A 12,590-nucleotide genomic window follows, 5' to 3' on the forward strand; every position below is an offset into this window, starting at 1 on the left:
ATACAATGCACAATAGGCTTTTGGGGCTATTTGGGTCTATCTGGGCCAGTTGTTGTTGTGTGTGCTTTAGATGAAGGAGATAATGGCCCCTGGCATTGCTACAGACCCTTCTGTGGTGCTCTGTGGGTATGGCTGCCTCCCAACACTGCCTGGAATGACATCTACTCCCTTTGAGACCATACGGGTCTTCAGCACTTTCTCTACTGTACTTGCATGCATGTTTTATTTTCATTTTAAAGAACACCTCCAGAGAGGGAGAAAGCATTGTGGTGTGAAAGGTGTGACTTACAAGGTTCGTAATTTGGGCATGTGGTTGAAGCTCGAAACGGGGATGCTGGTTATGTTGTTGTTGTTCAGCGTTCTGTGAAAAGAGCGAACAGTCACATCATCAGCACAGGGGAGAAGATACATTTTTAAGATATATTGTTCAAACAGAGTTGTGTTGCGGCCGTCCTCTTCTCTTCCATCTCTTTAAATCCACCACCGCCCCTCTCTTCTCTCTCCATCTCTCTTTGTGGCATCCCACTGGGAATATAACACCTCATTCCACACAGATGGGAAGCCCTCACACCTCCTACGCACACGTACAGTCGTGCATGCAAATATACTCACATGCTTGCATATACAAGCTTGATCACAAGGGTGCCACAACTTATAGTTCTAGAAACATACAATACACACACATGCTTGCGCACGTGCTTCCTTCGAACCCTGGGCATCAGCTGCAGTGAGAAAATCAGGTCATTTCAATCAACCTAATAGCCCTTCGCCATATTTCAACGTGCTCCCGCTTTTAACACAACCTGTCCTCCTCCCCCATAAAACCTATACGTACAGACCCCATCCAAACAACCCCCCCATCCCCTTTTACACCATTATGACAACCCTATCACTACATCTGCAATCCATCCACACCATGAAAGCAGCCTTTAATGGCGTTTTTTGTGTCCCCACCCCCTAAAAATACCCTCCAAACACACATGCACAATACAGTCCTTCACCATAAAAACAACAAGGCTGTCAGAGTGCCTTTGTGCCCCAGCCCGCACTGCTAGTCTACATTGTTTCAGGTGGAGCGCGTCAACTGAGGCCTGTGATTATGATTTTTGACAAGGGATGATTAATTGAATGTTTTTTTTTTTTTCTTTTTTTCAAATACACAACAACAACTTCACAACATGGTCACCAGTGAGTCCAGGGTGGAATGCTCACTTGAATGGGATTTTTGATCAAGATTGTTGGAGCTCCCTTGTCAGATGGCCTCCCCAGTGCTGGAAGGGGTGTAGATAGAGGAGGTGGAGGAGAGGGTGGGTGGTGGGTGTTAATGTGGTGGAGGGGAACGCTGCTGTCAACTGTGTGGAACAATGAGTTAATGGAGCTTGGTCTCCATGATGCAGGCCCCCTCAGGAGGCCCACCGGGGGTATTTTGGCATAATAACCAAGGCCATACTAATTAAAGGTCTGCGCTATGCGTATATTAGTTATGGTTATTAGCATGGTAAAAAACAATATCTTAATTTAACTAAGTGCTTTAATGGATTGCTACAGCATGGAGCTGGATGACTAGCAACACTTGAGATACTTACAGTACTTCCAAGCCTCTCAGAGCTCTGAAGGCTCCATCCTCGATGCAGCTAATGTGGTTTTTATCCAGCTGACTGCAGAGCAAGCAGGAGAAAGAGAGAGGCTTTGTGACACAAGACACATACACAAGCTTTCTGTATCCCTGTGGGCCAGCTGTAATGCCTGATACAGTAAGCAGTACACTGATGGACTATGGAAAATCAATGCTGGTTAAGTCATATCAGCTCATGTAAGCCCAAGAGTGGCAAAAGAGGATTTTACTGATTGTTTATCTGCACTGATACACCTCATAATTCTGTGTGTACGTGTGTGGATGTGCTGGTGAAGATGTAAATCACAGCTGTTACAAGCCATCTTTGGGGAGCTGCTTGTGTGTGTGTGTGTGTGTGTGTGTGTGTGTGTGTGTGTGTGTGTGTGTGTGTGTGTTAGCCTACTCAGTCACATTGATATATAACTCACTGAACATGCAAACACAGACCAATACGAACATGGTGTTTTCCTCTTACCAAGGGCCATTAACTCAGCCTTAAAAAAAGTGTATGCTTAACAAGCCAGAATTATACTGAATGAGTTGTGAAAGGAGCTCACTCTTTTGCTCTTCACATGCAGTAGCTTTTGACACATCATCCCTGATTTCTCTGAGTTAATGACTGCCAGGACATTCAGAGCTAATACAATTAACCAGTCAGTCATTTTACAGAAAATTATATAAAAAACTAAATTACTGTTTAAGAAATTTTTTTAAAAACAAAAATGTAAACATTCAATTTTCTTTGCGTCCTGCAAAACTGAATATCTTTGAATTTTGGACTGTCAGATGAAACAATACATTTTAGACATCATTGTGGACTGCGTGAACTCGTGATGGGCATATTTATCAATAATGAAAATAACCATTAGTTGCAATGCTACATACACTCATCCATACTGGAAAGGCTGAAGTACTCACAGGTTTTTGATGTCTGTGGCTCCCCTGAATGCTTTTCGGGGGATGGACTGGATGAAGTTCTCACTCAGATCTCTGTGGAGACAACAAGGCAGGTATTAGTTAACCCTAAATGCGTCCTCGAACCTGGCTTGGTTTGATTTGTTTGGTTCAGCAGGGTGTGTGTTCTTTAAAAAAAAAAAGTACCCTTTTTGGAAGCAACACTTTTCGTCAATTTCCTAAGTAAATGTTTGACCTACAGTGTTTAAACCAAGCTTTTCCTCCGACAGAATTTGCACTCTATTCAATGTCACTCCCTCTTTTACCACACTCATTGGGGCAGAACAGAAAGCTAAGGGAAACTGTTTTTTCTCTCCAATGTGTGCCAAGACCCTGAGGTGTGGTACTGCATGGAGAGCTCTACTCACAATGGAGTGGTTATTTTATAGTGACTGTGTTATACAGTGTTCACTCATGCTATAATTTGATCTCTGTGCCTTGACCATAATCTGGTATGAGGTGTCCAACTCAGTGCCTGCACACAGACCGAACAAACAGGCAGCGGGGCAGCGACCAGTGAGGAGTCCTCGCTGATCCAGTGGGGTGGATTCATTAAGACGCTGTGGCACAAAGAACATTATCTTTTAGTTTGAGGCTGTGTGTGTGTCTGGCGTTTAACGGTGGGTACAAATTAGGCCTTTGAGAAGTGCATGTGTGTGGAAAGTGAGTGAGTGTGAGAGGGGAGGGTCAGAGAAGAGGGAAGGAGAGTGAGTGAAACACAAGTAGCCATAGTTTTAATTAGCAGAGTCTTTTGTCTGTCGTTTAAATGGTGAGCTAACCTCATTCAGAAAGGCTCTGCCCCTCTCCTACACACACACAGACACACACCACACCACACAGACTGTAGGGCGCTGCCAGAGAGGCTGCCGTCTTGAAACACACGCACCGAGGGCTCCCATAGCTCGGACAGACGTAAACAGAGTACTTATGGTTGCCCATAGAGAGGCTGAAGCCACCACAATCTATAAAACTACATAACTGCTCTTTATAACACTTTGATGACTTCTACTATTAATGTTAATTTACACCACGGCACGCATTCTTATGATTCACACAACAAGTTACCACACTTATAAAACCCCATGGGGTAATGTTGAAATGAATTCCTAAGATCGGTCTCACATTGGGTCATCCCCTCCAGAAGCTTCCTTGGAATGAGTGCTAAACACATATTGTTTCATCTGAGATACAAAAGAGGGGAGCAAAACACACCACAGCAGTTATGTTGTGCAATATATCTAATGAATGGGTGGTTGTGCCTTCATGGTGCAGAAGAAATTAAAACGATGCTCTGCAGGCCACTGCAAATGCACCACAATTAAAAATGGAATTTGCCTGTTTGCTTTTTTGTTGTTTGAATACATTAAATCTAAAGCAACTGTTTAACTTTAACCAAAGCAAAATTAGGCATTTTGCTTGAACATGCAAAGTCCGTTCATTCATAGGACATGAATGCATGTGCACAGTGAAAGGTCCCATAGAGCCGTATGTTAGAAGTCAACTATAACTTGTTGGGTCTTGTCCCATCCTAACAGTCCCACCCCGTTAGAAGCCGGCTGTGTAGCTAACTTGACATGACCTTAGATGAAAATTTACTTATATAATTTGGATAAACTTTCAAATAAGCACTTCGTTTATCTCCAGTGCATCACATTTCAGCAGTACAGACAAAAGCCTTATCTGGCGGATATTCACAACTCACAAAAACGCGACGTGCACATACAGATGTGCAAATGAAACACACACATTGCTGGCTTGTGTTCAAAGAGAACATAAATATTCCATCTAATGGCACATTCTAATTTTATTGTCTGAGGTTTCTGAGTTTTACTCCCTCAGCAGATCTGCATAACATCTGCTTTCACCGAGATATTCAGTGCAACACCATTAGCAGGCAACTGAGGCAATTAAACAACAATCATCTACCTATTCTGTCAGTCTGCCACATTTTGCAGGATCAAATCCAAAACATCAGTGTCTCAATCTGCTTCATGTCTCCTCACCGGCAAGCATGGGAGCCAGAATAGTTGTGCTCCCTCCAGCTCCTTTGTTGTCTTGGCAAAAGAGTCCAAGTGTAGAGCTGATAGCTGAGTCAGTCTGGCACACAGGCTAAATTGGTGCTGCTTATCAAGGTGGCTCCATGTGAGAGGAATGCTTTTGGTCTACCTGGCCATGCACTCTATCTGATGACAAATTAGCCCCCTCACCTTCTCCTCACCTTCCTGCAACAAACACACTTAACACACACATAGACGCTGTGTTGCAGACACACTGTTAATAATCAAACCCCCCCCCCCCCCCCCAAGGACATCTGGGAGGGGTGCGGTATGTATTTTGTGCGTGTGCCTGTACGTGTGTGTTCTCTCTTGGGTTACTATGCGAAATGATAACAGATTGCTGTGCTAGGACAGCACTGCTGGAGTGCCAGAGGCTACAGTGCGGTAGTTGCAAGGAAATGAAGAAAGACAGAGAAACGAAGAGATGGAGACAGGCATGAAAAGCTGGAATGCAAAACGAGCCAGGATGGCTTTGACAATACAAATACAATGTTCTGTGTGTAAGTAGTAAAATGAAACCTCTCGGGTGGAATCCGCACACTAAAATCCCCATAATCTCATTATTACGCTATAACACGATTGGCTGGAGTGATCTATATGCTCCCATTTATGGTGCTGTATGATTGGATTAGATGCTGAGGTCGTGGGAGGTCGCTTTGTAACTGTAGGTCTGTTCTGGGACAATGTGTGCCCAAAAGGAAACCCATGACAACCCTAAATGATGCTGTCTATTGTGCCAGAAAGTCTGCCTTTCTCTCATTTACTTATATTGCCTTTCTCCCTCTGCCTGGTTTGTTCTCTCCTCTGTCACATATAACAGAATAATCACAGTGGTCATGGTTTGGAGTCTGCAGTCTTCTGTGTCCTTTAAGGATTTATTGACGGGTTCAACTCCTACGGGAGCCAGAGCGATATTAAATTTAGCAACGCTACATTTCTGCATTTACACATTCTTAAAACGGCAAACAGGACATTTCTGTGGGAGACTATGCTGTATTTTACATAGTCTGTGGTTGCCCCTCACTGGTATTTTCTAAGCTCGGCCCTGTCTGTGTGTTGGCTCAGAGATGTTTAACATTTCTGATTAGTTTGGAGGCAGATTTTCAGGGAAGCACTGTTCCCTTCAAAAACTGACATGATTATGTGAGAACAGTCACCGCAAAGTGGGATATCGGCCACCATAGTCCCCATTGCTAAGTCATGACAGTAAATCTAATGTCACAGCCCTTCAGTAAATACCACCACAGTGCAACACCTCAGAGAAATGTGATATTAAAGATTAAAAGATTGCAGATTAAAAAAAAATCCTTCCTTTTTGAACTTTGTTTTGCCATCAAATCATTCCACCTTCAAATGCATGGCTAAGACACGTTTTCCAAAATCTGACTTCAACTAAACTAACCTAAGGGACATCAGATTGTGAAGTGCTGCAGGAGCAGAGAGTAGACAAAGTGAAGAAGAAGCACAGGTCATAACCTTCAAACTTCTCTACTGTACTTGCTCGGCTCTGTCAGGATTTATGGAAACCATCAGTGCCACGTCACACTCTTCACTGCCCAGACTCCTTCCACGGACTCATTGCAATGCTAAGAAGGCTATCTTGAGGCATGGCAGCGGCCTCCAGTCCCACTCCAGGCCCCAGGCATCTCACAGAGTGCCGTAATGATGTAAGACCTGCAACTTTTTGTTTCCTTATTTCCTGTACGCAGCATGCCTACCAGTTCATTTTCATTACAGGTGTGTGAACCAGTGCTCGAGTGAGCGAGAGGGACTGGGGCTATGTCAGTGTTCAAACAGCTTAGACCTGGTATAGATTTACCTTAATGCACTACATACCTCAAAGTGGGCAGTTAGTTCATTAAAGTAGCCTGGCTCTCCTTCTGTGACGTTTCTCGCAGTTCATTCCCATTGTAGCCCTAATGATGAGGTGAACACACATGTTTTCAGGTGTGTTCTCGCTGCAGGAGCAGCCCCTAACATGCTGCGGTCAGGACCATTTAAGGTTTCTTTTGTACAAGACCTCAAACAATGGTATTGTTGAGAGAGCATAAAGTGCTTTGATAATAAACTCAGTTATAGATATGCCTATTTACAAGAATCCATGCAGAGTGAATATCTGGAATAATTAGTAATGTTATCAGACATAGCTTAAGGCGCCTGGTCTGGAGATTAGCTGCACGTTGAAGGTAATGTCTGGTTCCTGTCTGATTCACATCATTAACCTCTGATCTCTATCTCAGTACACTTCATTATACTGTACACAACTTCAACTCTCCTCTGCATGACACAACACCAATCAGCTGCTAATCCCACTAATCAAAAAAGCAGTGTAGAAAGGTCCACACAGTTTTTAATGATTATTTTATTCTTTTGGCCAATCTTTATTCCTGACAGGAAATGGAGTTTCTGGGGATGCTGCAAAAGCTCAGCCACCTTTGTGACAGACGGCCTTTTCTGGTTAAAACCCTCAGGGCTCCGGGCTCCACAGTGTGGTTCTCTGTGGGTAAGTAATATACAGCTTGCAATGCACAAATGAAAACATGCACATGGCCACATGCGCACACATGCCTATATGTGAACAAAGACAATTGCCTCTTTCATATCTTAAAAATTTCATAACCCCTGCCTCCGCAGTTTTTTGACAACAGCGGTTGACACGTGGGGCCATAAATCAGACAGGATGATCTGATGTTTTGATATCTTGGTTTAAAAGTTTCATTGAGGGAAAATACACACGCCTATGTAAGGATTTGCATGGAATTCTGCACTCTGCAATACAGTCTTTCCTTCAGTGGCCCCTTTCACACAAACAATTTACTGTTCACGTTTTCTGTCTCCTTCTCACTATCTTTGTACCGTTTTCAAGGTAAACTTACGTTTTTTTGTTTGCTTCAAAATAGTCATTAGAGTGAATGAATGTTAATTAAATTCTCTTTACGGTACACTGCAGAGTGGATTGGTAAAATAACTAATCTAAAACTATCGGTAAATGTGGGATACTGACACTCTAGAGAGGAGACTGTTAGATGATTTTGCATTTCTAAAATGAAGAAAATGACCCACAGAGAAATCTTTTAACATTTAAAGGACATTAAAGCTTAAAGCAGTGCAGACAGGGCTCAAGTTACACTTTCCTTTCATCCTCATTTCAGCTCATTTGTCATTGAATTGTACTTTTACACATTTAGAAAGCTATAAAGTCCAAGAAATCATTCTATTCCTGTCTTTAAAAAAACAGTAGAACCATATGCAGTGAAGAAAAAACTTAACAACTGCGTTTGTGACTGATTAGATCCTGAAAAGAGGTGGCTGTACGGTGCTTGTATATGTGCCAGTGTATCAGTGCATTTATTTCAGTGTGTGTGTCGAAAATCTTTGTTTGTTTTCTTGATTTCTTGACTCGATTGCACGATAAGGAAATGTTTATTCTTGCCAAATGCTCTTAATTTTATTTGTCCATTCAAAGAGGGAGAAAAGGACAAAACGACAGAGGGGGAATGTGTCTGATTACTTACTCATTAAGAGAGTTAATGAGGTGTGTGAGGGCTTTTAAAAGAATGGCAGTGTGCTGCCACTAACTGCTAACTACTTTCTTCCTCCCTGCACGGTAAAAACCCACAAGTAGACACACATAAACAACCAAGCACATAAACTGAAGGCTTTCTTAAAGAAGTGGCTCAACTTGGAAATGCACCAACAAATGCCTCAAGACAGGAGCAATACATTCAAATAAACAAACCAAACCTAACATGCACAAATTGTTTACGTGCAAATGCACGTTTCATCTTAATATGTGTCACCAGAGTGAATTCCCAAACTGTTTGTTTCATGCTCATTTGTGCTGGAGAAGTAGCAGTAGGAACAATTCTCCTGAAATCAAAATGTGCTGAGGAAAGAGAAAATGTAGCAGACTTGACACAAAAAAGAGGAGTTCAAGTCTTGAGAGTGACTTCATAGGCAAAAGATTTGATTTGACTTTGAGACTTTGACCTGAACAAATCCCAGAACGGCAACACGTGGGCCTTGCATTGCCACAAACCTTGTACATGACTTGGAAAAATCTCAACTTTACTCAAGACTCCCTCTGTCAATGACGTGACACCAGTGAGTAGGAGCAGGTAGGAGAAGTTAATAATGGCTCGGTCAGTGTAATGGAGCCATTAGCCCTGTCACTGAATGAGGTCTAGCTGAACCAGCCAACTGAGGAAAAGCTCAGTGACAGAAGTAAGGAAGACACGGTTAGAAAGGAAAGACTCTGGAGGTGGATTTCTGGTCTTGATCTCAGTCACAAGAAAACAAAAAACTGGCTATGTTAACATGCTGCATTTATGTGCAGACATATCTTTGGTTAAGGTGCAGACTATAGTAGACAACAAACCCATTGTGTCAGGCAGATGAAAAAAGAGGGAAGGCGTTAAGAGTGGGGGAAAACATAAAGAGAATGAGGTGAGAAGGAGTGTGGATCGAGGCTGCAGGGCCTTGGGCGCTTGCCAAAACACAGGCATGTATGTGTGTCTATTTGTGTGGCCCGGAGAGAGTGACTGAGTGTTTCTGTGTGCGGTCAAGAGTATCTGCTTCTTCCTTTTCACCCACGTGCCCCCCTCTTCTCATCCTTCTCTCTCTCCACACCTTCACATTATGCTTTCTTTCTTGGTAAAATAAATGATAAACATGCCTCTTCGCTGAGTATCTCTTCACTTTCTCCCTCCTGTCTACCCTCAGTGTTTCGTACCTCCATGCAGCAGTCTGTGCAATCTGGACAAGGGAGCCAGACACCACCACCACTATCATCATCATGATTACCATGATCATCTGGAGGTCAAAACACAGTCTCAAAAATAAAATCCTTCGTTTATGTTCACACAAATTATCATGCACAGACACGCACATATAGTACACGCAAGCAGGCAGAGTGTGCAAGGTGTTTCTCTAGTCCCTTTGTGGTGGAGATGAGAGGAGGAGAAAGCTGGATGGAGCTCGGTGGGAGGAGGACTTGAAAAGTGGGGAAGGAGAAACTGCTGCTTTACTAAACAGAGGAATAAATATGCTGCTTTAGGAATACTCTCAAATAAAAACCCAGGAGAGAAAGCCTCTTTTTCCCTCTCGGTCTCTCTTTTAGTACTAAATATAGGATTTACAAAGAATCATAATTAAAAACAAACACTGTACTGATACCAAATGCAGCATAATTCAATAGCATCTGCCTGTCTTTGTAGATGCATTTTCTTTTGAAAGCTAATGTCAACACCAGTCCACCAAAACTAGCTGAGGGAGAGGAGCTGTATTTCACATCAGTGTAGTCTCTCTTTCCTCTGCAGCATCACCTTATCTATTTATTTATGTGGACTTTCAGGAAAAAAACCATTAGAGTCATTAGTCATTAGCAGCATTATCTAATTTTTAACAGACTCCACCAACCCTCATGGCAGAGGGCACATTTATGTATTTAACCCTCCAGTGTCTCAAGCTCCTATACATGTTGAAAGAGCGAAAAGGAGGCCATGTGGACGCATCTGGAGAGGGTTTGTGATTTATTCGGATGTTGAAAAATTCAGCAAGCATAACACCCTCTGTCTCTTGCTCTCATAATACACACACATCCACAAACTGTCTCCTTTTCGATGAGGGGATTTCATGGATGGGCTCCACTCTAATCATCTACAGCTCACCGGACCAATGAGAAACACACAGCGCACCCAGACTGGAACACTCAACAACCACGAAGAGAAAACACAATGTCAGTGGAACTTATCAAGCCCACATGAGGGCTGACACACACACACACACACACACACACACAGAATCAAGACAGAGCTAGTTTAACTGTTGCCCACATCTCTTCTTTCACTGTAAATGATTCATGATGTCTATGTGTATTTGTAGGCTTAAAAATCCCATGTGACCGCATACATTTGGCTGTGTGCTTTGCTGCCACCCGTGAAGTAAACGAAAGAGTTAACATAACGAAGAAAGAAGGGAGAAAATCTATGCTTTCTCCCAGCTCTCGATTCACCCTAATTTCCCCCTGCCATTATGTGTTTCTGAGTGTGTCCAAGCTATTCAGTGGCAGTCAAGCTGAGTGATGGAGCATGGCTGAGCGGCATCGATCATGACGAACGCTTACAGGGGCTATCAACTGACTGTGGGGTGGACGATAGCGCCGCTTTGCACAGGGACACGGCCGAGCCCCGTCCATCCATCATGCTGTCTACCTGCTGGACAATGCGAGAAAAGTGTGAGAAGAACAGAGAGGAAAAGAGGGTGGGTGGTGAGGGAAAACATACCTCTCAACAGGTCCATTATCACTGCCATTACCTATCCCTACATTAGCCAGCGGGCTCACACCAAGCCAGAAATAATGATCTCCATCTCTGAGAATAGCCTGGAAATCATTTTGCTGGATTGGACTAATGTTTTATACTGTGTCGGGGCAGGGGCAAAAGGGAAGGAGACAGCTATTTAGGAAGACAAAAAAGGAAATCTGGGTGGCTGCTCTTATGCTCACACACATACATACACATTGTGTGGTCTTACTAAACAAGTTAAAGATGCCTCTTTGTGAACGGCTGACTACCTCGAAAGTGGTAAACTGATCCTGAAGATCGGATGACAGCTTTTCCTGGAAGAAAAGCGCTGGTCTGGGGTCAGTGTTATTGAGCCGTTGCGATGACAGATCCACCATACCTAACCACGGGAGGCTGATACCAGATCAGAGGACTGTCACGAAGACACACACAGTCAGGAGCTGTTTCAATCAACACGTAAACTGAACACACTTCAAGACACTTAATCAACTCCATGCGTTTTGAGGTGCATCAAGATGCACTCTGAGGAAAACCTCTGGGGGTGGGGTGGGGTGGGGTGTGTGTGTGTGTGTGTGTGTGTGTGTGTGTGTGTGAGGGGTGGGGGTGGGGGTGTAAAAAAAAAAAACATGAAACATAGGGAGTTTTGATTGAGTGCAGATCGACGTGAAACCCTGCATAGATCATCTTCTCGTTTCCTCTGCTTTCCTCTCTCTCAGGAGATGGTACACCGCCTCCTATATTCTCTAGATGCACCATAATCAAGAGTGAAACCTCCCAGTCATTAGTTTAAGCTCTCACAGTCGCCGTCACACATGGAAAGTATCAGGCGAGAGGAAGGAGAGGAGAGGACTAAGCCAGAGGGAAGGTGAGCAGAGTAGGTACCTTTATATCGTATCTGTTCTTTGTTCAAATCCCTCTGAAAGGTAAACTTAAAAACAGCCCAAAGGTACTAGATATACACAGTCAAGGACACCTCGTCTAAATAGAGGAGCTCATTAGAAGGAAAAAAAAAAGTGTGACTTCCCCTCAGCTCATCTTGTTATTGATGAATATACATTTTCTGGGTGTGCGTTGACTTTAATATCAATAAATCATCATATATCATATATAATATATCATTAATGCTTTGGTGAAAATAAGGCCGTATTGCACCGAGTGGGAGATTGAGGTGTCCCATTGCACAGAAGAGAGGGGTGAAGTGATGGAACAATAAAGGCTGCAGGCTCTTCCCTCCGTTACCTATACTGCCTCCCGCTCACCATGATGTATGAGACAGGTGCATTGTGGCTGACGTCAAGTCAACAATTCACCCTGGGCATGCATCACCTTATCTTTAACAAGACACGCTCACAAGCACACAAGCACACCCTCCAAGGCAAGAGTGCACATACGTAGTGTACTCTCACTCCCACACACACGCACATTTTATCTTAACACACCAAGACAGCAATGTAATCAGCAGCAAGTCAGGCCTCTCGCCCTTGTATATCTGCAGTCGCTGCTTCACAAAACACACAATATATGTGACTAGTGGTTAGCTGAATGCAAGAGCATGTTGTTAAATACAAAAAATAAAACAAGCAGAAGGTGAAATTAGACTTGCATGAGTAACTTCAACGAGGGTTCTACCAGTGTAGGAACTGATTTATAACCACGTGT

At 43.3% G+C, this 12,590-nt stretch overlaps 1 protein-coding gene across 3 annotated transcripts in view; it reads right to left on the bottom strand.

Moving 5' to 3' along the window:
* Positions 1-12,590, bottom strand: part of slit1a (slit homolog 1a (Drosophila)) — an 85,455-nt gene that overhangs the window by 35,329 nt on the left and 37,536 nt on the right. For 2 of the 3 annotated variants that reach the window (XM_046402558.1, XM_046402557.1), the window contains exons 5-7: positions 2,534-2,605; positions 1,587-1,658; positions 290-361 (exon numbers count right to left, since the gene is read on the bottom strand). In XM_046402558.1, the coding sequence (XP_046258514.1) occupies positions 290-361; positions 1,587-1,658; positions 2,534-2,605 (216 nt within the window). Of the gene's footprint in view, positions 1-289; positions 362-1,586; positions 1,659-2,533; positions 2,606-4,572; positions 4,779-12,590 lie in introns of those variants that run through there. The other variant, XM_046402559.1, reaches the window with a different exon arrangement.

This window comes from Scatophagus argus, chromosome 10 (assembly GCF_020382885.2).
Source record: "Scatophagus argus isolate fScaArg1 chromosome 10, fScaArg1.pri, whole genome shotgun sequence".
NCBI classification, from domain to species: Eukaryota; Metazoa; Chordata; class Actinopteri; family Scatophagidae; genus Scatophagus; species Scatophagus argus.